This window comes from Syzygium oleosum, unplaced genomic scaffold (genome assembly GCF_021117445.2).
Source record: "Syzygium oleosum isolate NSW1041296 unplaced genomic scaffold, Sole_v2.1 Sole_v2.14, whole genome shotgun sequence".
Classification (NCBI taxonomy): domain Eukaryota; kingdom Viridiplantae; phylum Streptophyta; class Magnoliopsida; order Myrtales; family Myrtaceae; genus Syzygium; species Syzygium oleosum.
Window position 1 is genome coordinate 3,047,184 of NW_026607498.1, and position 23,760 is coordinate 3,070,943.

Sequence of the window (23,760 nt, forward strand, 5' to 3'; positions counted from 1 at the left end):
AGTTAGCTTAATCTCAAGGCCAGGTTTCAAGCAGGAGCAGAATGAATTTGTTTCTGCAGGATTCTGGTTTAGATTACATTTTCACTGAGGTGCCATACTCTTGACTTGCCATAGTCTTCGCAACTCAGCCAGAAAAAAAGTTGTACCATGTTCATTTGTCTTGTGTGTTCTTCTTGGTCATTGTATTTTGGCATATAATGATCATACAAGACAATTGCACACTGTTTTCCCTAGTCTTCCTGTACTTATGTGTTTTGAATTCCTTCCTGTCCATAACAGTGTCATCTGACCAGATAAATTGGGTTTGATGCATCTTGCAGCACAATACTTGTCTTTCTGTTTGGAGGACATGTTACTTTTTTTTATATCAGTATTTGAAACCTATCTTATTCTATGTATACTGCAAAGATGACTCATTGGCCTGTCAATGCTTAAGACCGGCTCAGAGCATCATCTAACTCTTCTTGAGGAATTATATGCAAATGCTCTGTGGGATGTTTTTTTATTGCTTTTGGTACTTGAGTTGATCAACACTGACAAGATGGTATATAACAAAAATTGTCTTGAGGTCCTCATCGAAGTACTTGAATGTTCTTACGGCTGTGAACATGTTCATTTAAGAGCGGTTATAAAGTAGACAGGGATTTGATGGGATCTATTATTTGCCTTATGTATGTAGGCTTAACATGTATTTTACTTTGACCTTCAGGCTCAGTGTGCAATTATGGTCTCATGACCAGCAAATGCAAATTGAGCACTGTCTTCTAATTTCACAATGGTTAACTGAGATTAAAGGTAGATACGATCTACCTCTGTGCGTGTGTGTGTGTGGCCAATAAGTATGAAGCAGAGTTTCCCCGTTTATTATTTATTTATCTTGTCTGATCATTACTATCTTGCTCGGATTACCATTCTTGTCAAGGCCTTTGTTGGAGTTAAAACACGCATTCCTTCTCAAGTGAGTAGTAACAGAATTTGGTGTGTAATTGCTATCGTTGCTGTAGTTCATGTGTGTACTTCATTTCTTTCGTTAATGCCTTCTTCTTTTCCCACTCACGACATATCTGCGAAACCAGAACCTCCTCTAGTGATTTGATCTTCTCGTTTGCTTGCCAGATACTTGTACAGAGGCTTGTCTACAGGGGATCGCCCCACCTGTGACCAGTGCCTGCGGATTCACGAAAGACTCACGGAGAGGGCAGGCTTGGGGTGCATACTTCGTTCCTTGGCAGACACCATGAATACAGTATGATGATTATTGCCATCTTTACCAAAGAGAGAGAAGTTTCTACTGTATTATTCCTCGCCTCCCTTTCCTGTAGATTTGTGCTGCAGCGTATCTGCCATCGACATGACTGTGATTAGTATTGCGCTTTATTAGGAACCATTGTCTCCTAGTCCTTACAAAGCTGAACTTGCTTCAGATTGCTAGAGAACATTTATTCTTTCATTTCGAGGTGTTGCCGTTTGTCTACCCTTGCGAGCGCAACTAGCAACAATGGACACTGACATAATAAAAGAAAACAGAACAACAGATTAATCTAACGCGAACATGAGAAACATAAGTATGTTTACAGTGTCTTGATCCAGATTTTGCGCACACGATTCTGCATCATCACTTGGGGATTGAGACTGTCCAGAGCAACGTTATTGGGAATTGAGGCTGCCCAAAGCAACATTACTGGTTCCAGTTTCGTCAAACTGAAAATAAAATCACCATAACTCATCTTGGCAGCTGACTTTCTGTGCATTTTGATTTTACAAGGAGGACGAAATGGCCATTGTTACATGACAGAGTACATGTATAGAAATTTCAAAGTTGTAAAAACTGGGCCAAATAAAAACCAGAGCGTAAGGATATGTTCTAAACTGACGTCCATTTTGTTGGCTGACGTCCACAGCGTCTCCTTTTTTTGTTTGAGTAAATGCAGGGTCGGCATCAGACTCATTTTCTGCTCGAGCCTCGACCTCTTGAACAGCAAACCGTCTTTTCCACTTCTTGAAGTCGCGTAATGGGAAAAGTACTTCATGTATCGGTCAGTCAATTGATGTTCGATATGTACCCCATTCTACTCGATGCTTGAATTTTGATATTAGTCACCTTTGGTTATCGCCCATCGAGATTTATAAAACAAAACATTAAGATGAAAGAGAACTTTCAGTCTGATATGCTCATTGCCTAATCACAGAATGTGACTGACATGTATGGATCCATGGTTAGGGGACATCATACAACTATTCATTGATGAGTTACGCTTCTAATACTTTCGCTCGTATCTCGGTATCTCGCTCCTAAATTTAGCTTCAAAAGGCATATTCTGTGTTACCTGTCAACAAATATCATTAATTGAATTGCTTGAAACTGCTTATGACCCAACATGGCAGAGGAGACCATGATTCATCGACAATTCGAATAGGTTCGACAATCACCCACGTCACGATAGATCATCAAATTACCTAAGTGAACAAGATTCATGAACAACTAACGTTCACCTTTTTCCCTTCCCTCCATGTTTTCAACCCTAAATACAGGGATAAGATATCTCTATCCCAGCAATCAATGTCCTATTATCAGCAAAAAGCACAATAGACGCTCTATTTTGCTAATCATCCGATCCTTCTACGTCATAATCTTCTAATGTATCGTCAGGATGAGCCGACACTCTTTGCTTTACGCCTTGGCACATGCGGTGCAAATGTCTGGAGAAGCCATCAAGAGTGTAAATTGTTCAGTCCTTGTTGCATCTGTAGCCTTGCCCAAGGGCTGATGGATGCTCCAGTCAGACTAAACGGATTATGGACTGGCCCCGTGGGGCTAATCATTGAGGCAGCGACTGAAGATGAAGATGGAGACGACGATGACGACGAAGGGACAGACACTCGCTGACATGAAGGGCACATGGTGAGCGTGGTGGGGGGCTTCATATGCATGTAGAGCTGTGGGGAGAGCAGCTTCAGTGCTCTGAGCTCCTGCACTTCCTTCTGCAGCCTCTTGTTCTCCTGGGTAAGATTGTCGCAGCACCTTTTAAGGTACTCACAGTCCACCTCAGTTTGCTTCGTCTTAGTCCTACACCAAATTGGTAAAAAGAAAAAAGAAGTCATGATACATCTGAATACAGAGCTCCCCATACAGATTGTTGATGCTAAATTACACTAGGATAATAAAGCATTTTTGGCTCAATCTAGTACGGTAGTTTATGATAGCCTCATGCCGGGGGTCAATATGAATAAAAAACTTAAACCCGTTTCCATGTGCTTGAGAAAATCCAGATGGCAGTTATTAGACAAAATAATTGCACATTTGTTCAAACCTAATATGGGGAAGTTTCTTCATCGAGCCAATTCATCGACACAAAAGACCCAACATCATTAACCTGACCATAAACAGAGCCTTCCCAGAGCTGCATTGTAGATTATATGAGTGCATGAATCTAAAATTAGCCCTTGCATCACGAAATTTTGGGTATTGAGTACTCCCTAATATACTTTACTTCCTTCCCTGGCGGCTGAGGTTTTAAGGATCCCACACATAGGAGCTCCATACTTAAGTGAGAATGTGAAGTGTACTCCTAGACTACGTGACAAGTCACATCGCCAGACTCCTGCTACATGCTCACACTACTCGCGTCCAAGGTGGCCCAACAGGGCATACATGTGGACCCAAAGATTACATGCACCCACTATAAGAAAACAACTTTGCCATTGAATTGTCAAGCCACCATCAAATGACTAAGAAAGACCCCCCATCACATGTACAGAATTCCTTAACACCCCCAACCCCCCGCGGCCCCGCCACCCCCCCCCCCCCCCCCTCCCTCCGGGACACACATAATGTTGAATAAAGCTCAAGGCAATTATCGTAGCTTCCACATTAGAAAGGGTCAAGGTTGATTAATCAAATCAAGAAGTGGGTCTTCGCATATTTCTTTCACAATAATCAGAGTGATGCAGATGACACAGATGTAAAGCCATGCAATTGGGGAAAAAGAACTCAGAAGTATCAATCAAAAGCCCTTACCTGGCACGCCTGTTCTGAAACCAGACCTCCACCTGTCTGGGACTAAGATTCAGCTGCTTGGCCAAGGCAAGCTTTTGCTTCTGAAACTCAAAATAATCTCCAGTTAAACTCATCGGAACCACCCCTTTCTCACATCCAAAGGGGAACCTACAGATTATCTCATTATCATAAATGAAAATGAAAACCAATTTGTGATTCACACAGATCCAATCATTGCTAATAAGAAACTAAGAAAGGGTCTCAAATCCCCAGTTCGACCGTTATTTAGCAAATGATAACTACAAATAAACATCAATCTCATGACTGAAATGCACTTTGAAGTCTATTTTTCCAACCAACCATCCATGTCTATGCAGTGATTAAATGCTTGCGCACGTTTAAAGAAAGCATAGTCTTAATTAGTAACAAAATGACCAAAATTGCCGCTCACAGGGTTAAGAGTGTTATGCTCTTTGAATGTCTCCTCTAGCACCAATGACTGTTCTCTAGACAGCCTGAGCTTCTTCCTCGCTGCATCTCCTCCGCTGCCATCTTCTTCGATGCTCTCATAAGAGCACGAAGTTCTCTCAGCCTCAACTTCATTGTCTCCATGTGGGTCTCTCTCACTTCTCTTGCCACTTATGCTTGACACGGTGCTGTTAGGCGATGAGACCCGATTATCATCATCCAATTCCACCACTATTATGTCTCGGTTGACGCCAACTCCACCAAGGAACGGCCTTGTTTCGGAGTTTGTTACTGAAAGTTGATATATACAAATCAGGATTTGACATCTGAGGCCAAGGAGGATGACACTCCTTCAAAACTTTATCGAGTTTTTAAGGCAAATCTTATACTTCAACCTCCTTGAAAATAACTAATACCGACGACTGCTAATGAAGATTAGCGTCTTAGCCTTCTACATCTAATCTAATAGATGACATTAAACATGGAGTAAACCGAAATCAAATTTCACAGGAACTTTTCTGCGTTGTAGCTTCTATGAACCAAAGGATACAAAACGCAGTGTACCCATTCAGACAAATGCCTCGCAGAATGATGCATGTTAAATCCAGGATAAGCAGAGATTGGAAAGAAAAACTATTTACGCTTTCAAAGATTAAACAAGATAACAGAATGTGACGTTGGAGAAGGCAACAGAAAAGAAAATCAGAGCAAGCCCAAAAAACCTATTCTCACCAGGAGAGTAGAAAATCTCATTCCAAGAACTCTTCTGCCCAGGACTCTGCCTGGACTGTGTAGGAGCTTCTACGAGATTGAGGTTCAAAGACAATGCACTCTTCGCACATCCCAGGCTCAGACTCAACCCCAGCCCGTCATCTTGCTCACCCATTTCCACTTTTCCCCAAGAAGTGGGGGGTCAAACTCAAAACCAAAACCTCCTCCTCCCTCGAAAGGAGACCAAAAAAAAAAGGCTGCTAATTTTTCCTTTGCCTACAGCAACGGCTCCTGGGTTTCTTGATTCTGGGTGCTTTAGGTTCTGAAGAAAACAAGAACAGGAAGAAGAAGGGGCAAAGAACAGAGGATTTGAAAATGGCTACGACCTCTTCTTTTTCTTGGGTCTTGGCCCTCTCGGGGGCAGGACTGGTGGTGTCTACGCCCCCTTTGCAAGACAATGAAAGGATGGGACAACATCAAGATAAATGGAGGGGGAAGAGAGAGAGTGTAATGATGACCAGTGTCAGTCCAGCCTATTGCATGAATGATGATGATTGATGGTTCCCACACCACACAGGCAGGCAGGCAGGCAGGGCAGGCACCTCCCCCAATGAGTTCATTCGCCCTATTGATGATGGATTGCATCAGTGCCCCCCTCCCTCCCTCCCTCCCTTCTTTACTGTGGTTAAAACGTGTGGTTTGGTTCAGTTCTTGAGGGTGGGGGGCACATCTCACGGTGGTGGTTAAAACTGGGGGGATTGCTTTCCCTCTTTGACCCGTTGACGGGACATAAAGCTGCGGATCCACTAATGATGAGATGATCATCAGACACAGTGAGAGAGAGAGAGAGAGAGAGTAGGAGAGAGAAGGGGGGGGGGGGGGATGTGAATCATAAATGATCACAATCTTCGCCCATGGAACCCACGAATCTCACGCTTTCCCAAGAAGAAAGATGGACTATGAACCGGATCATCCGAAGTCGATGGCCGTTGGATCGCAAGAGAACGGATCTCGATTCTTGGTTCGGAAATCTTCAAAGTATTTAACGAGATGCGCGACATTTAGTGCAACGAAAAAAAAGAGCACTCGACCTTTTTCAACGACTGCACCGATCCTTGAAGACATCATAGAAAGCCATAAAATTAAAAGAAATATTAATTTTGAGTAGCACATGCTATCATTATTTTGTCTAAGTCCCGCTCGAAATATAAATCTAGGCGTTCATCTGACTAGTTGTATTCAAATTGTTTGGGTCGAAAAGTTTAGGAGCAAGAGATGCACGAAAGAGTAAAGCAAATAGGAAAAAGAAGAAGGAGAAAGAAGAAAAGAACGACGAGCTTTGATTTGCTAGTCGATCTTCATTCTTTGACCATTCTACTATATCTGAAGTTGTCCTTAATAATCTCCGGTTTATGTTCCGAAGTGTTTCATGCTAATTAGTTACCGAATTAGTGTCCCGAGGCACCCGCTGGTGAAATTCCTCTTCTCGTACTTGAAAAAGAAACGAACCATACATGAATGGTATGAAAAACACACGCGAGCTCATATATGGTCGTACGTTTATATATATGATCAGAATTCCGATCGTTCTATTTCCCATAATCAAACTATATCTATACACCGACAAAAATCAATTTGCAAAACTGTAACACCGTCATTTTCCCGACTACTCGTTACTTTCGACGTTTTCAGAGTTCGAGCTCTCGATCTCGTCTTTTCCAAACAGGGGCGATCGCCCACCCACCCGTCCATCCTTCCGAACGATAGTTATGGTTCCAACCGGACGTTACTTTCTCGACGGGCACAGAGCTCCCGCGATGACGCCCGAGCTCTTTCGACTTTTTCTTTCCTCCCATCAAAATAAAAAGAGGGAAAGGAAAAGAGAGGAAAAAACAGAAGGGGAAGGGATCTGTAAAATGAAGGGAAAGGTGCTCAAAAACGATATAAGGACGCCATCAAAGAGCGCGGGACATCATCACGCGACTGCGGGTGCTCCCATGCATTAAGGCGAGGCCAGTGGGAGCCCACGTGAGTTGAGAAATATTATAGAATGGAGCCCCGATGAGTTTTCCGATCGTGCGGCGGGCGCTCGTCGGTGTCCGGGGGATTCGCGCGATCCCAGCCGTGGATGGCAGGGGGGACCGTTCCCCCGCGCGCACGTGATCGAAGCGGACGTCGAAGGGGGCCATCGCACGTGCGGGGGTTGGGGATGGGCGGTGGTGGTCATGAAAGCGGATCTGTTGGGATTCGGATTTTGGGCCCCCGCCCCCGCCCCCACGCCCTTTAGACCTTGGCGAGATAATCTCCGACACCAACGTTGTTTTAGTTCCCCGAACGTTCGGTCGATCCACCGCACGTGCGCGGACGCGATTTGCCCCGGGCCATTTCCCGTTTCCTGTTTCTGCTCGTCTCTGCCTCGTTTGGAGCTATAATTATACATCAGGGCTGCGTAATTTCGGTCGATTTCGGTTCGTTATTTTTTTCTTCTTTTTTTCCTGAGGACGCGGCGTGTGCCGTCGGCTTTTCCTCTTTGGCTGGGCTCTCTCTGTATGCGATCGAACGTTCATGGCAGAATGTACGTCCGCCCACCCGTTTGTTGAATTCCATGTACCGTGGTCTAAATTTCATGCGCCGCTCGTGATCTGGCTTACACGTGAGAGGAGCTGTTAGAGTATTTACCCCGCATCGGCTTAAAACTTTTCGATTTGACTTTCTAACACCGACTCATCTGTATACGATCGATCGAACATTCATGGCAAAAAGTTGAAGAGATGGTTGAATGAAAAAGGCGAACTGAAAGTAGAAGAGATGGTTCAATGAAACGCCGGAAGTAGGTAAATGTTCCCCGAGTTGTGTCGTACTAGTCTCAGGAACATGTTTTTCCTTTGCTGCCCATTTATTTTCGTGCATTTAAACACAGGAAAAGTCTGAAAGCATTTTTCTAGGAAATAGCTTTATTCGAAACAAACACGCCCTTAGCATTTAGACCAAAGAGGCCAATGCTCACGACTCGAGAGAAGCATCATCGTTGATTCGATGGTTTTCTCAGAGACTTAATTCACCTCATGTTACAAGATTTAGCTCCGGTGAATTGGCTATCCGATCAGCGATGACCTCAAACACAACACCAGCCGTCATCCGAAAAAAAATACGAACACATCGGTCGCATCGTTATCTTTTGCAGATGATCATTAAGAGCTGAGTCGTACAGAAAGTTAAACATAATCAACAGCCGCTTCCTTTCCTGACAAAATAGAACTGCAGGAACTTTCAAACACATTAAGCGCGCATGACTTCTGCCATACCATGGATGTGAAACCCGCACGTATGCAGAGAGAGAGAGAGAGAGAGAGAGAACCTCATGTAGATTAAAAATCTGTACAATGAAGGAGCATGATACAGAAAAACTTGTTTCCAAAGAGATGCAGAGCCATGCTCTAACATCTGGTTACCAAAGAAAAAGGGAAAGCTCTAACATGTTACAGAACCTGTTAACTTTTCTGGTCATAAACAAACATGCAAAATACAACCAAAACATCAAGCCCTGCCTGCCAAAATTATTTGACCCCACGAAAAAGGAATAAGCTAGGGGATATAAGGCAATCCCATCCCATTACCAATCGCTACAATCTACAGGTGAAATAAAAGGTCCTATCAAACAGGATATTCTACGTAAGCTGTTGAGCATCCGCTTGCGTTAACTGAGAGTAGATGTACTCGTCTACTTTCTGTTTGGCCAGTGCTACCTGTCATTTCACATAAACAGGGAATGAAAATCGCGAAATCGGTAGCTTACTTAGACAGCAAAACTTGCAAATGCTTCTCTTGAAATCCATTCTCAAGGTTAGTCAGCCAATCTGTTGCGTCCATTACATGATCCTTGATTCCTTGAGCGGTTATTACCATAACCAATTAAAAACACGGTGCACGTTAACCGAAAACTGGAAACACAAAAACCACAAGTACAGAGATTTTGCAACCGACAAGCAGGTCATCACGAATGATGCACCATTTAGGAGGGACCCATGCCGGGATAAGGTCAAAGAGAACTTGGATAATGACATTGACTGCCATGAACTTGGCAAACAATATTGCTTCAGAGGGTCCAAAACAATTCACGAAGCCCCAGCAAGACATTTATAGACTCAGTTGAAATGATTTCTAGAATACCTATCCCACGATTGCATCCCTAGTGATGCATTCACATTTTGGCAACATGTAGCTCCATCCACAAACTCCAGGTTTCCATAGACAGATCTCCATTCTATGCCATTGATTGCTTTCAAGTTTACCAATGCTATGACAAGTAATAACTGGTAGCATGACAAATAACATAACTCAACAAAAGAAATGATACCTGTTGAGCAGTACCCCCAAACTGGATCTGCCTATGCTTCTGCTCGCCTTTTCCACCATAAACCTATGCAAGTAAAGAATAATGAAGCTGAAAGATAAAATGTAAAATGAACTTTTGCCTTGTAAAGAAAGAGAAGCCCATAGTTAGCCAGTCATGACAAACATATTCCAATTTGTCAAGTATCACATTAGGGAAATGACAAGAGTTCTTGATGAAGGAAACTTGCACAGAACAAAATCAAGAATAATATGGCTTACTTAATAAAAGATAATAATCCGGCCACATGATTCAGATTCAATTTAATGTTTGCCAAATCCATACAAACAAAAAAAGCAAGCAACAGTTTATTCATCACTCCAAAATGACAACGTAAGAGGTTTGCTTACCTTGATCGTTGCTCCAGACTCATTTCTGATCCTCGATATGTTGGAGCCACCCCTACCAATCAAACCTCCAACCAATGTTTCCGATATCAGCATCTCGAACGTCGCGTAATCAGCTGAAACATTGTAATCTAATGGTAAGGCAATTGTCACAACAATTCAGAGTCGACACATAATTCCGTGTACAGTTTTGACATAAATTAGTCAGATAACCTGAATTGGGATCAACATATGGTTGAGCTGGACGAATCAAATTATAATTGTATGTTGGGCTGATGGAGATCACTTGTCGAGGTGGATTCTCCCTGGAAAATATTCAATTGAAAAAATCCATGTTAGCATTCCAAATGCAAAGAGACGTGTTTAGAAATCTAACATTGTCAATCTAACTATCAAGACCTCAGCTGTTGACCTATCTCCTCCAGAGCCTTAAGCACAGCAGGGATGTCACCTGAGATCTGCATGTAAACAGGAGCTCAGTCAGTGGTCAGAACCAAATGAAGAGTCGCAAAGGCAAATAGCACTCTGAGACTAGCTTAAATTCCAATCAATATGCATAAACCAGTGCAAAGCCACAAAGAAAGATAGAAAGGAGAAAACAAAGAAATATTAAACTCATCAAAAGCAGCTGAGAAGAGTCATTAAATACAATGCATGAACAAAATTTGCACATTGTGTGATTATGTTTGTATCAGCACGAGGCTGAGAAACATAAAGATGCATGATAAGTATTTCCATGTCCACTTGCTTCGACCAAATGAAGGCTCAAGAGGCAACTTACTGAAGAGGCACTCTAAATACAATAACAAAGTACAAACTACATAAAGAGATACAGCACAGCACTTGAAATTAAACTCTCATAATATACTTGTCCAGAAGTACCAGTTCCTTCAGGCTCACCTGTACTACTCTATCAGATTCAAGAGCAGATGCACATAATGGCAACTGATTTGGAGCTAAAATTGTTATTGTAGCACCAGAAGAACTCCTTAGTTTCTCAATATTCTGTCCAGACATCCCAATCAGACTTCCTGCTTGAGTTCCAGCAATCAAAAGCCGTAATGTATTAGCAGCCACGTGCACAGCACCAACTTTTGATGCCTCAGCATTACCATCGTCTTCCTGTTCAAGAGGGAGTCAAAGCCATTTTACTATTGCACCATGAAGTTCTCATCAGAAAATATTCAGCATCATGAAGTGAAATTAGTTGATATTTGACCTCTTGGACTAACGTACAAGACACCAAAAGTCACTTTTTCTGCCTGTTCATTAGAATGACAACCACTCCTCCAGTGATTAACTTTAAAAGGTAAAGTCATTCAAACATAAACTAGAACTAACACAAAGGCCAAATATTCACTATTCATTTCAGTTTAAATCTTCACACGTTGCAGTGACAACTCTTAATGTGATTTGAGATTTTCTATTGTTTCCAGGCCATTTTCTAATATATCCCATGTATTATCAGCTGTCAATAGCGTTTGAATTAGGGTTTCAATTATTCAAAAGAAATACTACAAATTCAACAAATCCAGCTGACAAGCTGTCATTGGCACGAACTACTTAAGTCAGACATTAGACTCTGGAATGAAGTGAAAACTCTGATTATAGACAAGAGGAAGAAGAGAAGGGAAAGAGGGAGGGAGGGGGGCGGGGGAGAGGAGGAGAGAGAGAGAGATTACTGAGAGGCATGAAGCCCAGCTCGGGTACTACAGTCTCTACCTGAATGGAGGACCACCTCCAATGAGTCCCTCAACACCCTGAGTATTCAACGGAAAGTAAGTGAGACAAATGGGGATTGGGAGTAGGCAATTAAGGGATAGGGGTGGGGATGGGGGCAGGGTGCCAAGATTGAGGGAGTGGGAGGAGATGACTTTAAAGCATATAAATAAAGGGAATGGGACAGTACTTATCCTAGTGCACTGAGATTACCAAAAATAGGATCGAGGCATGAAAGTATAAGAAATGCAGGGAGGGGTGAAGGAGTCAACTTAGCCATTCGTTTCAGACTATTTGCCTTTTCAAAGTACCAATATGAACCAAAAACCCAACTTGGAAGAAAAATATAAGAGAAAAGGCCTGACAACAAATCCACTAACAGAGCCGAAAAATATCTGTGCCTTCACTTCAATCCAAACTCATTTTTCAAGTGCTTCGTCCGTCAGATGCTGCTAAGGGATGCAAACTTCCAATTTTCCTCCATCTTTACCATTGAATACCCAAAAGAATAAGTCGAATGGTTTGAACATTGAGCACATTTTAACTCAGCCAGGTTCCACTTCCACCACCCACTTATAATCTTAGATACATTCTTGAATTTCTTTCTTTCTTTCCTGGTCACCCTTTGTTGATTTCTAGGACAAGGTCATGCTCAATTATGCTTCTCAGCAATTCTTACATAAGCTGCCATTCAATCAGATTACTCATGAAAGAAAGTACTACACATATAGACGCCACAATTAGTACCTCAATGACAACTTTTTCTTTAAAGGCAAATGTCTATCAAGGGCTCCATATCATTTCCAAAAGTCAAAAGGCACCAAACGGCAGCCATTAAGTGGATAATTTCCAACCTTCTGCTGTCTCATTCCTTAACTCAGCTCAACATTACGCAATTAGTCCAGGTTCAGGTCCGTTCAGGGCAGTTCTTAGTTACTGCATAACTTGCTAAAACCCTCAGCTATTGATACCAATTCATCAATTCAACATGTCCAAATATTCAATTAGCAAACTTTACTTTCAACGATGCTACGAATCCATTTTTCCTTTCCACTAAATAGAAGTAACCATTCAGCACCAAGGATGAAACTCACAAAGAGGAAAAAAAGGTCCAACATGCACGTAAGTATGCACCTCAGAGTCTGTACACGTAAGGAGTACTTGCAATTAACAAAAAATCTATACATGATCTACCAAAAGTAACAAACACATTGTTATTACTACCAGGCTCAGATATTGATCTCAAGTTAAGCCCAATGGACAGCATTAGCTGTTGAAATCCAAGACAGAACCACAGAGCGAAATTCATAGCTTCATCAATGGTAATTTCTTATGCAGGCTTATTGTCAAGAACAGTTGTAAAAACCATTAACTAGAAAAAATGCACCAATCCGGTTAGCATTGTTTTCTGCCTTTTAAAAACAAAAGAACTGTTTTTAAAACAGTCTGTACACTGCCTAAGGTCCCTTGAAATTAGTTGGTGTGCATACTTGCTCCAGTCCCGAATAAGGGCAAAATAGTGAAAAATCTTGATGAACAGCTTGACAAATACCCAATTATATACTGACCTTGCCTTTTGGCAAGTGATACGGATACATGCAACATTCCTTCATAACTTGTAAGTATTTATTCACAGCTTATCCACCTAGGCAGGGAGATTATGTTGATATTTGACTCAAAGAATTGATATCTCTCCTCCACAGCACAGAAAGAGTTGGGGTAGATCATTCATCCTATCGTATTAGATTCTTAACATCATTTACCCAAGGAGCTCAAACAAAGAACATGCACATCCACGCGCTTGGCAGGAAAGATTGTCCAGATGAGCCATAATCGCGAAGATCACCTGAAGGATCAAGGTGGCTATTTTCTGTAGGGCATTTTCGGCATCAGTAACATTGTTGTCATTGTCCTTAGAACTTATGATAATTACACGCTCTTCATGTCTCTGCAAAAGATCGTTAGGGTCAGTATATATATCAAGTTCCAAAAACAGACTAACTGCACTTCACGGCTTTATGAAATGATGTTTCTGAATAAGCTTCTTGTTCAAGAAAAGATAACATTTTAGTCCTTAACAGATGGTTAATTTCTTGATATCTTCCCTTCTTGATGTTCAATAGATCAACAAAGAGGAATACATGTCCATCGGTATCTATTAAAAGCCACTTCGTCAAAGTATGATTCACAGAAAGGACATAGCTTTGTGAAACCTTGTGTTAGGTTTAATTTATTACTCTAGGATATTGCCCCAGCACAAGATGATGAATGGCCTTAAGCTTGTAAACACGGACGCAATCTTGGCATTCCATAGGCCACTATGCTGGACCATGCACTGTCTAAAGAACAGGGAAACCGGGAATCTTGCATCGCAAATAAAAATCTAACATTTCATCCTTCTTGCGCTCTCAAAGCAAGAAATTTCACGGGCTAAAGGAGAGAATTTCTACTCTCCACCCACTACTTGCATTTCGATCACCAGGCTTTCTATTCAGGAGGATTAAAACTTTGAGTTCCCTCTACTTAAAACATGGGATAAAAAGACATTAGAAAAACCTCGGCTAGCACGTGCACATTCCTCACTATGATGGAATATATCATCGAAACAAATGTAAACAGATTCTGCAAGTAACGCAATCAGGCCTCTCGATCCTGCATGAACTCATGAAACTACACTTCCATGCAATCCATTCTCAATCACAAGCTCAGTTAAAAAAAAAAAAGATCAGCTTTATCATTCAGGACACACGAAATCAGCATGGCAACCATTCTAAGCAACTCCCCACTTCAAATTAACGCCAAAAAAGCCTAAGCACATAAAAAAATCGAAACCGCTCCCCTCAACAAACCACACAGAAATTGACCAAGTAACCGCAGTGTACTCACAACGATGGCGTCAGCGATCTTGACCGTGGCCTTGGTCTCCTCCCGGATCTTCTGGATGCGGCAGCCTTCCTTGCCGATCACCTTCCCGATCTGCCTGGACGGCACAACAATCCTGAATATGACGTCCTGCCCCACGGCCCGGCGCTTCGCCGCCGACGACTCGTCCTCCGCCGCCGCCGCCCCTCCCTCCTCGCGGCGTCGCTTCGAGCCGGCCGGATTGGCCGGCGCCCCGGCGTACATCGGCGTCGGCGCGGGGTTCGGCGGCATCGCGCCGGGCATGGCCATGGGCATTGGCATGGGTATGGGCCACGGCATGTGATGGCCGTACACGGGCACGGGCACGGGCACGGGGTTCAGGGGCGGCGGGATCGGAGGGTAGATCGGGTAGTGGCCGGGCGGCGGCTGAGCCATGGCGGCGCGCGGCGGCGAGCTTCCGTCGACTTCCGGCGGCGCAGGTGGGGGGGGTTCAGGGTTTTTGGGAATCGAGAAGCTCGAAGCTATGGCGGTCTGCGATCGTTTCCCTCCTCCCTCCCTTCCTTCCTTCCTGTTTGCCTCCTCGCTTGCGAAGTTACGGTTCTGCCCTTCGCGACCTTGTCGTTTTTCGTTACTCTCCCGTGGAAAACGTGCTCGTTTCCAGGGGTGAATAGGTCCCTTGGATCTTTCTCGTTCGGTTAAGAGTTTCGGTTAAAGGTAACCTCACCAAAAGGAATCGAGGGAGTTTTTGCTCATACGAAGGCCTCTGCGGCCGTCCCCATTCTATGAGCTGGCTCTGAATGCGTTTTTTAGTTTATCGTGCCGGTACTTGCCTCATATTCCTCAAATTTTCCGTGTACTCTTATCTTCTCTAGAGAAAAGAAATATCTTCTAGATATTTTTATATTTCGGTGATCCCGAGGTCCGGACAAGAATCGAGATGGAGTCTTTTAAGGACTTGATCAGGTCCTATGAGGTGAATAGGTTATGGACAAGAATCCAGAACCTACGATATTAAAGCCTATTCCCAAATTTTAGAAACGGAAAATTGAGGAGTTCAACTTTGGAACTGGCTAATTAGCCGAACTTAAATTACTCCAAGGTCAACCCAAGCCGGTCTACTTTTTATTTTATTGTATTAATCTATTACATGCATCATTCTTGTGTAAGTAAAGCCCGCTTTTTAAGTTGGAATGCTCGACCTCATTATTATTATTATGATTATTTTTGCAGAAGTTCTCAAATTAAGAGATTTATATGATTTTATTTTGGATCGATTCAAAACCGGTTCAAGGACAAGGACCAGAAACCGAATCGATCCTCATATAAACCGGTCCGGCTTCCGAGCAGAACCGGCCCGATTGCCCGCCCCTACATATTTTCGCGTTAACCATATATTTGATTTTATCAAAGAAATATCAAATTTTTTTTTATTGTTAATCCATTTGTTATTTTAAAAAAATCAAATAGCCCAATAAGCCCACCAAGCAATACTACGAGCCCAACGAAGCCCAATTGCTTCTGCAACGGAGCAACTTTTGCCCGATCGTTCGGAGCTCGAGAGCTCGAGACGGCGGAGGGCGGCGATCGTCGATCCGGCGAGATGGCGGCGGCGGAGGATGGAGGAGCCGGAGGACGAGCGGGGCCCGTCGGGATCGGGGCCGGGATCGAGAGCCACTGGTGGTGGGCGATGGGCGGCGCCGCCCAGCTCGGGTGGGGGATAGCGTCGTGCCTGAGGGGCTACGCCGGCGGCCCGGGCCTCATGCCCCTGAAGGCCGCCGGCGTCGCCTCCCTCTTCGTCGGCGCCACCGCCTGCGCCTCCGTCGCCGCCCTCCACGCTTCCGGAATCCGCAAGGTCCCTTCTTCCTCTGTTCCGCTCCAGAACAACGTCTTCTTCTTGCCCCCTTCCTTTCTTTTTTTTTTTTCCAATTAAGTTTAAGCTGATTATTAGCGAGTACAGATTGATTTGGTGTGGCGGTGATGATGATGATGATGATGATGCTGATGATTAGCAAGTGAGCTGATGTTTCGATATGCTACTTCATCTGTTTGTGAGGCTGTTCATGCTAGTTTTGCTTAAATTTGCCACCTGTTTGTTCGTGCCGTGTGTAGAACTCAGGCCTTGAGAAGAGTACCAACATGTAAAGTGTAGCCCTTGGTCTCCATTGCAACCTTAATGTACCCAAATGTGTATTCATTACATACCTAAAGAGAATGTGGCAAAAAGAGGGTGTTTCAGCTATTGTGTGATGTGTTTCTTGTGTTTGACAGTCCTGTGTTTGTTATGAATATGATTTTGCCGGGGCAAAAGGAGGAGAATTTCAGATGATTTCAGGAACTTGATATCATAGGACTGTTGTTTAGTCTTTTCCCTGAGAAATATGGGGGACTTTGTCTGCTCTGTAGTAGAAAGTTGGCCGTCATGGTTGTGAGATCGGTTTAGAAGAGATGAAATAAGGGAGGATTTGTTTCTGGTTGTGGCACCTTGTGGGATTACCTTGTCAAGGGTTCAGAATCTGCATCATGAATCTTTGGCATTTCTTCGGCCTTTCCGTGGGGAAAAATTACCATTCGTGGGTAGGTCAGTAGAAATACCCCAAGTTGGGGTGGATCTCTTCCTCCGAGTTTGAGGATCACTATGAAGCAAGATGCTCTCCGGGGTCGAACCGTTTAATTGGAAGGCCTTCTTAGTTTTCACATGGAGTTGTGATATGGAATTGAGATGAGAAAAATACGCAACTAACAATCCTCTCCCCTTATGAAGAAATCTCTTGACACAGTGGAGTGGTGATTTCACATAATCTGCTCCATGCCAATTATCTATCAGCATTGGTGGGGGTATGCACGGGTGTGCCTTGGTGCTTTGATAATTGTATCCAACTATTACATGAAAATTCTCCATCTGAACTGTAAAAGTTTGCTTTCTGGCTTGTGCTACGACTGCCACATGCAATGGCAGACCGAGAATTTTCTGCCTCTTTCCATATGTCGTTTTGCTACCAAGTAAAAAGGATATATGGTGGTTCTAATTTCCAATAGCGGCCTTGCCATAGCATGGTCTTTGTTTTTGGTGATTTACTAATGGTTGCGTGACTTCTGTAGGTTGAAGATCTCATTGAGTTAGGTGCTAATATAAGGACTAGCCTCGGGAATCCTCCAGCTGCGCAGCTGAATGAGTATGTTCTTCCATCCATATCCTATGAAAGAATGAATCTCCCATGATCTCTCTTTTCTCCCCAACCAGATGAATTGATTACTTCTTAAAGCTAATGATGTATAACGAGTAATTATAGCATACACCAGAGGTGTAGAAAGAATTTTACACAGGCGGTGTTGTTCACCCTTGATTTGAGGATTTTAATAATCCACTCTCTCACTAACCCGCAAATCAACGGTGGATAAGACCGCTTGTGTAAAGTTTTTTTCACTGGCGGGGTATTCTTTAATTTTTAATTACGTATATGCGTCCTTGGAAACGAAAAATGAGAGAAAGAAGAGTTTATTCTGTTGGGTATGGTTTTCCTTCTCTGTGCATTTTCTACTTCTAGCCTGATTCTATTGTTTGGTTGCCCTGCACTAGTTTTATATTGACCCCTTTTATGTCTATTCCATACATGACATCTTTATGAAGTTGAGATAATCTTGTATGGCGCTCACTGACTAAGGCTTCTAGTTCTAACTACTGGTTTTTTCAGAAGGAAATCGGATGATCAATGACAAGAGTCTCGATGGTACATGGCAAGAGCACGTACAGAAACTCCAGTTACCTAACCAAAGTGACTTTAGGAATGATGGTGACTATATAATGGCGTGCGATCCCTCTTCATCCGATCGAAGTGCCTTTTTGATGCCCGTTGCACATCAGATCATTAATTCCATTTATATCTTGCACTCATCTTTTGGCAGAGCGACACTTTTGGGCTCTTCCGTGTGTCATTTAGTCAATAACTAGTATTTTTGAGCAGCAAGTACAAGATAACTACGATGTCGTTGCTCATCTGCTGCTACAGATGCGAGTACTAACATGGGACGGGCAAAGCACTTGCATGAATCATGATTGTTTGGTTTCTCAGGTGATGAAGCAAAGCTTCATGCTTGAGATTCTCTTTGGGGAGCAGCATGTTAGGCTGTGCACAGCCATTCATCAGAAAACTGTTGAGTGTGTTTTGGACATCTTAAGTTCTTAACCAAATGTAATCTCCCAACTAGATATTGTCAAGAGGGCTCTTCGTATGTTGACATGCTTTGGGCACTGTTCAAATGCTTGTGATTCATCCAAGAGCTAATTCCTCTTGCTGTCGAATCCTTTTTACAGAAGATGTTGGAGAGTCGAAACAGAAGCGGCTAAGAATACTATGAGGAATTTAATAATAAGGGTGCATTTGTTTGGGGGGAAAATCCCATGATAACGGAAAATGGTTAGTTTTCCTTTGTTTGGTAACGTGCGAACGAAAATGTTTTTTGATGTTTAGATCTTATTTAGAAAATAGTTTCAATCTCGTGACTTTGTTTGGGCCACAAGAAAATACTTTCATCAAGTAAACACACCCTGAAATGCTACAAATTTGCCTTGGTTCCCCACTACTTCCCACTCCCTTACTTCTCTCAACAATATTCTCAGATCACAAAACTCTAGGCAAAGAAATCGGTAGGGTAAATAATTTACCATTCCATATCCTTTCTCTTTTTAAAAATATTTATTAATAAATGCGTTCCTTTTTAAGTCCTTATCAAATCTTCTTTTCTTTTTCCTGGTTGAAGAAGTCCCATAATTTAGATTTAGAAAACATACACTAGCCATAAACATTTTTTTCCCGGTTGTCAAAGGAAATTGTATGATCATCACTTAATTATCCTTTTCTCTTTTCATCTTTCTTTATTGTGTATATATATATATATATATATATATATCAAGCATCGCCTTAGCTCGATCAAGTCGAGGAACTACACCGTTTTAGACCATTCGTGCTCTTGTATAAGTTCAAGACCTTCTCCGTTTTGATATTACTAGCTCTCATTCATCTATCAAATTATTTACGTAAAATAAATATCTTTCATGGATAATCATCGATATGTTCCATTAATATTAGTAAGCAAATTTAAAATTTTTTTCCCCACCTCTCATTCTTCTAATTTTCTTTCTCTAATTTCCAGCAAAATGCGCACATTAGCTATATAGCGGATTATTTGATACGAAAAAAAATATTGTTACTAGAAAATGGTTATAATGTATCGACTCACTCGTCTTAGTTTTTCAATGGCGTTGAAAACAACTACGTCGGTTTTGCAAAAAAGTTCTCCATCTCTCTCCTCTGTTTTCTTTCTTTATTAGCTAGTAAAATTTGTAAGATTAGCAACATAAAGCATACCATAATAAACAATGTGCACAAGGGCCGAAATATATCAACTCTCACTCGCCTTTATCTTTCAAATCGCGCCGAACGATTGACCCCCTAATCGAGATTACGAAGGACGAACCCCATGTTCGTGTATAGATCGGGCGCACGCGACGGATTCGATTCTCCCCGATGAGCTAGGCCTTTGCTCGCATTGAATTGCATAGGTGGTGTTCTTCCTTGAATCATGATATCAATCGTACTTCATGTTCTTTCGCTCTTTTCTGATTCTCCCGAAGAAGCACGAATTACTTGGAAAGAAAGAAACGTGTCGAAGTGAAAGGGGCAAAAATGGGTGAAGAAAAAGCGAGAGAAAATAGGAGAATGTGGGGGAAGTGGGGAGGTAACTGTCTCCCTCCAACCGCCTCTTTCAAAAACAATCCCACAACATGGGACGACACGAAACGATAGACAAGAGCGACAGAGACACACGTCGAATGTGTTTTGTGTACAGGAAGAAGAACGAGGAAGAAGAAGAAGAAAGGAGGAACCTTCTGCTTCGTCATCATTCAAGAAAAGACGCACAGCATCGAAGAAGAGTCCGATGAGAAGTTGCGTGGGAATGGAGGGGAAGAGGGAAGAGCAGCAGCAGCAGCAAGTGCTGAGGAAAGGGCCGTGGAAGGCCGAGGAGGACGAGGTCCTGATCAGCCACGTGAAGAGGTACGGCCCCCGCGACTGGAGCTCCATTCGATCCAAAGGCCTCCTGCAGCGCACCGGCAAGTCGTGCCGCCTCCGCTGGGTCAACAAGCTCAGGCCTAATCTCAAAAAGTATGGAATTATGCTTACGTCAGAGTCGCTGTGCGCCAGTGTCGGCGTCATTTTTGTAATCCTTTCGCCTCGCTTTCTACTTCGTTGTTGAGTCGTGTGTCGGGAGGAAGTTGAGCACTCATTGATTGATGGGTTTGTGGTTTTCGTTCATTTTCTCTTTCCGGGTCGTGCTCGTGTTCCAGCGGTTGCAAATTCTCGGCGGAGGAAGAGAGGGTGGTGATAGAGTTGCAGGCGCAGTTCGGTAACAAATGGGCGAGGATCGCGACGCACTTGCCTGGTCGGACCGACAACGACGTCAAGAACTTCTGGAGCAGCAGGCAAAAGAGACTGGCCAGGATCCTACAGGCCTCATCTTCCAAGCAGCACAAACACAAAAGGGAAGTCCCTGTCGTTCCCCATCACAATGTCCCTATCGTGGAGGTACAGAAAATTTGAACACAATCTTTTCTTGGCTTCATATCTTCTGAATTTCGCCAGTTACTCGGTATTGTATCGGAGGGATCATGTCGTAAGCCTCGATATAGTTTAACCGGTCCTTTAATTGAGTATAACACGTCGTTATTGCTCTAGTTCGAAATGATCGGTTATACTGTCGTTGATGAGAATGTTCCAAGAAATTTGAAGCTTCAATTCGAAGTCCTGAAATTGAAGGAGGATGCATGGATTTATGCTCTTGTCCTCGTGCTTTTCTAGATTCCTAAATTGAGCTCTTCGGCGGGGGAAGAGTCGACCTCAAGGGCTTGCTTGGGGGCAATGCCGCACATCACAGATCCTCTGCTGCCGCAGAGACTGCTTCCGCTACCGCCACCGCCCGACTTGCCACACCCGGGTACTCCCAGTGCTAGTGGCCATTTGGCTCCACATGAGTTCGACTCCAACGAGAGCCTCTACTCCGATCCCCACATGCAAATCTCGTTCCCTCACATACCGCTGCCGCAATTAGGCATCTCGTTCTCGCCCGAGAGCCAAGAGCTCATGGCGAGGCTTGACGACCCCAACTATTTCAGTTTGCTGGGCCCTGGGGATGATGCTTCCGAGCTCGTGGACACACAGGGATTTCCTCCCGACATGCCCCTTCTGGGTCCTTCCTTGTGTTGTAAAGGCAGCGACGGCATGATAGACGGGAATATGAACGTGGGGAAGCCGGACATTTTCTTCGACGACTTGCCATTGGATGTACCTGACCATTTCGAGCCACTCCCGAGCCCATCGAAGTGGTGATCATACAAGTTATACCGAGCTAGGAAGGGTCCGCGGATGAGACAAGAGTTATTTAATTGTCTAAGCTTCAGTGATTTGACAAGATTCAGCGACAAAGCAATTCTTGTTGCTGTTTATTCTTTGTATTCAGATCAGGTTTAAGAATATATATGTACGAGACACCTCTAGTTCATGTATTGCAGCAGTATGAACCACTTGGCTCTCGATATAATTTCCAAACTTAGCGGTGTGTAAGTGAGGATGATTCAGAGAGGATGAACAACATAAACTGTCCTGACATCAAAATGATCCAACACAACCAACATATGCCAAAACCAGCATAGAAAGCAACTCAGACTCTCCCAATGCTGCTCCATCACAGACTGCAAGTGCAAACACCGGTTCGTGCGTGTCGTAGCGGCTCGTGCTTGATGCCGGTTTCATTAGGGTTCGTGGCGATCTCAAATCTTTTAGCGGTGAAAGAGATGCCGTTCCAGACGATTTGCCTTTTGAGATGTGCACGTCCTGAGATAGTTCGGTTTTATTTTGTGGCCTCTTGCCTCTTTCCAATATGTCGAGGCCGTGACCTTCACTCCTTCCCCTGCAATTGAAGCTGGTTTAGAAACATGTCAAGACACAAAAACGTCTTCACTTTTCGCCGCCACTCCTGTGAATACCGGGTGTATGCACAACAGGTATCCCTATGAACCGTTGAATCTGATCGGCTCGTATTAACTTTGAGTGGATCCACTGGCTTTAATGGCCCAAATAGACCCACGGTGCTGCGCCAAGCCTATTCTTTGGGTCCCATAATAAACTAGATGTCAAATTGAAGCTCACCATGAGTGACGAACAGCAAATTTTCTTGAGGGTATCTGTCAGCGAGGGAGTGAATAGTGTGAAGATATCGGTCTCTTGCCCCGGATTCGCTCTCTCCCCATTGTGGCAGCTGCAGCAATTTAGACACTCTACATTAGACCATGCAATTACAATGAGAATCTAATCTTTTAAGCACAGACCGAGTGCCACATAAAAAACCTCGTACCTCCTTGTACACCCGGTGCGGTACGAAGTCCACGACGCCTGACGGAAATGAAGTCTCGAGCTCTTTGATGTCGAATCCCCATGATTCACGACCCGTGGGATGATACCACAACGCGACGTCGTTTAGGATCTCGCACATTCCATACTCTATGGATACCTGCAAAACGTTGAAAAGGAGTGGGACGGGGCATCTGGTAAAAAGCGCCTAGCATTCCTTCCTTCTTATCTCAGCATATTGTTCTTTTGTATGAAAAAGGACTTTGTTGGAGTTTGAACTCCAAGTCTAACACGGAAAGAATATATTGCAATGCATCAAGAACTTTCAGCAAAACCCATGTGGATTAGGATGGATTACTCGACCTTGATTCTTGATGTTGATGAGTCAGCGGGATTGCCATCATCACCGACCACAACGTTCGGGCATCGTCTTCCGTTGAGAGACCGGCGATCAGTTCCCGTGCGGTCTCGACGCACTGTCGGAAGGGCGATGTGACGACCTGGTGGATCGGGAACCTGAGCTCGGCCCGGAGTTTCTTGCCGGTATCGAGCGCCTTGATCCGGCCCGCGTCGGCCAGCGGAGCGTCCCACGGCCTGGGCACCCTGGTCCACCAGGACCCGTCGACGCCTACGTCGCTGCGGTCGCCGTGCCGCATGACGAGGACGTGTTGGAAATGGCCGGGTAATCGGTCAGGTTCGACGGTGGGCGACATTGCAGCAGGCGAGTTAAGGTCGCGAGGCTGTGCGCTCATAGGAGCAGAGGGGAAGATGGAATGGAGAAGAAGGCAGAGAGAGGGCGAATTTTCATGAAAACAGAGTGGTGAGATTAGGTGAGTTAAGCATAAGATAACTGTTAAATAT

General features: G+C 43.7%; 5 protein-coding genes and 1 pseudogene across 8 annotated transcripts in view; 3 read left to right on the forward strand and 3 right to left on the reverse strand.

The window, feature by feature from the left end:
* The window catches only part of LOC115666822 (actin-related protein 2/3 complex subunit 5A), a 63,638-nt gene extending 62,164 nt beyond the window's left edge, over positions 1–1,474 (forward strand). The window contains exons 5-6 of one of the 2 annotated variants that reach the window (XM_056318029.1): positions 710–795; positions 1,117–1,474. In XM_056318029.1, the coding sequence (XP_056174004.1) occupies positions 710–795; positions 1,117–1,241 (211 nt within the window). In that variant the 3' untranslated portion in view covers positions 1,242–1,474. The remainder of the gene's footprint in view (positions 1–709; positions 796–1,116) is intronic. The other variant, XM_030588477.2, reaches the window with a different exon arrangement.
* A 923-nt stretch (positions 1,475–2,397) lies between these two features.
* Positions 2,398–5,691, reverse strand: LOC115684426 (homeobox-leucine zipper protein ATHB-4). Its single transcript, XM_056318028.1, has 4 exons — positions 5,198–5,691; positions 4,449–4,756; positions 4,019–4,098; positions 2,398–3,067 (listed from the first exon to the last, which is right to left on the reverse strand). Exons 1-4 carry the CDS (start codon positions 5,349–5,351, stop codon positions 2,713–2,715), a joined length of 897 nt encoding a protein of 298 aa, XP_056174003.1. The 5' UTR covers positions 5,352–5,691; the 3' UTR covers positions 2,398–2,712.
* Positions 5,692–8,624: 2,933 nt separating this feature from the next.
* Positions 8,625–15,058, reverse strand: LOC115684482 (flowering locus K homology domain-like). Of its 2 annotated transcripts, none has more exons than XM_030609224.2 (8): positions 14,522–15,058; positions 13,482–13,583; positions 10,817–11,038; positions 10,316–10,374; positions 10,130–10,221; positions 9,920–10,032; positions 9,534–9,596; positions 8,625–8,922 (listed from the first exon to the last, which is right to left on the reverse strand). In XM_030609224.2, exons 1-8 carry the CDS (start codon positions 14,930–14,932, stop codon positions 8,845–8,847), a joined length of 1,140 nt encoding a protein of 379 aa, XP_030465084.2. In that variant the 5' UTR covers positions 14,933–15,058; the 3' UTR covers positions 8,625–8,844. The 2 variants fall into 2 exon arrangements, with proteins under 2 accessions (XP_030465084.2, XP_056173955.1); XM_056317980.1 differs by having other exon boundaries at positions 9,920–10,047.
* A 932-nt stretch (positions 15,059–15,990) lies between these two features.
* Positions 15,991–18,755, forward strand: LOC115684422 (uncharacterized). Of its 2 annotated transcripts, none has more exons than XM_030609151.2 (3): positions 15,991–16,349; positions 17,597–17,670; positions 18,193–18,755. In XM_030609151.2, exons 1-3 carry the CDS (start codon positions 16,098–16,100, stop codon positions 18,209–18,211), a joined length of 345 nt encoding a protein of 114 aa, XP_030465011.1. In that variant the 5' UTR covers positions 15,991–16,097; the 3' UTR covers positions 18,212–18,755. The 2 variants fall into 2 exon arrangements, with proteins under 2 accessions (XP_030465011.1, XP_030465010.1); XM_030609150.2 differs by having other exon boundaries at positions 15,992–16,349; positions 18,190–18,755.
* A 1,554-nt stretch (positions 18,756–20,309) lies between these two features.
* On the forward strand, positions 20,310–21,879 carry LOC115684488 (transcription factor DUO1). The gene is made up of 3 exons (XM_030609229.2): positions 20,310–20,658; positions 20,841–21,078; positions 21,352–21,879. The coding sequence occupies exons 1-3, from the start codon at positions 20,435–20,437 to the stop codon at positions 21,877–21,879; spliced, it is 990 nt and encodes a 329-aa protein (XP_030465089.2). The 5' UTR covers positions 20,310–20,434.
* A 150-nt stretch (positions 21,880–22,029) lies between these two features.
* LOC115684489 (uncharacterized) lies at positions 22,030–23,745 on the reverse strand (annotated as a pseudogene).
* Positions 23,746–23,760: the final 15 nt, after the last annotated feature.

Excerpts from the sequence above, each read along its gene's own strand:
- LOC115684488 (XM_030609229.2), top strand. The coding sequence starts at position 20,435 with ATGAGAAGTTGCGTGGGAATGGAGGGGAAGAGGGAAGAGCAGCAGCAG. Across the intron at positions 20,659-20,840 it reads CTCAGGCCTAATCTCAAAAA|CGGTTGCAAATTCTCGGCGG; the intron begins GTATGGAATTAT and ends CTCGTGTTCCAG. Across the intron at positions 21,079-21,351 it reads ACAATGTCCCTATCGTGGAG|ATTCCTAAATTGAGCTCTTC; the intron begins GTACAGAAAATT and ends GTGCTTTTCTAG.
- LOC115684482 (XM_056317980.1), bottom strand. The coding sequence starts at position 14,932 with ATGGCTCAGCCGCCGCCCGGCCACTACCCGATCTACCCTCCGATCCCG. Across the intron at positions 11,039-13,481 it reads TAGCCACCTTGATCCTTCAG|GAAGACGATGGTAATGCTGA; the intron begins GTGATCTTCGCG and ends CCTCTTGAACAG. Across the intron at positions 8,923-9,533 it reads TTGGGGGTACTGCTCAACAG|GTAGCACTGGCCAAACAGAA; the intron begins GTATCATTTCTT and ends GTGAAATGACAG.
- LOC115684422 (XM_030609150.2), top strand. The coding sequence starts at position 16,098 with ATGGCGGCGGCGGAGGATGGAGGAGCCGGAGGACGAGCGGGGCCCGTC. Across the intron at positions 16,350-17,596 it reads ACGCTTCCGGAATCCGCAAG|GTTGAAGATCTCATTGAGTT; the intron begins GTCCCTTCTTCC and ends TGACTTCTGTAG. Across the intron at positions 17,671-18,189 it reads CCAGCTGCGCAGCTGAATGA|AAGGAAATCGGATGATCAAT; the intron begins GTATGTTCTTCC and ends TGGTTTTTTCAG.
- LOC115684426 (XM_056318028.1), bottom strand. The coding sequence starts at position 5,351 with ATGGGTGAGCAAGATGACGGGCTGGGGTTGAGTCTGAGCCTGGGATGT. Across the intron at positions 4,757-5,197 it reads TGAGATTTTCTACTCTCCTG|TAACAAACTCCGAAACAAGG; the intron begins GTGAGAATAGGT and ends ATCAACTTTCAG. Across the intron at positions 4,099-4,448 it reads AGCATAACACTCTTAACCCT|AAGCAAAAGCTTGCCTTGGC; the intron begins GTGAGCGGCAAT and ends TTTGAGTTTCAG.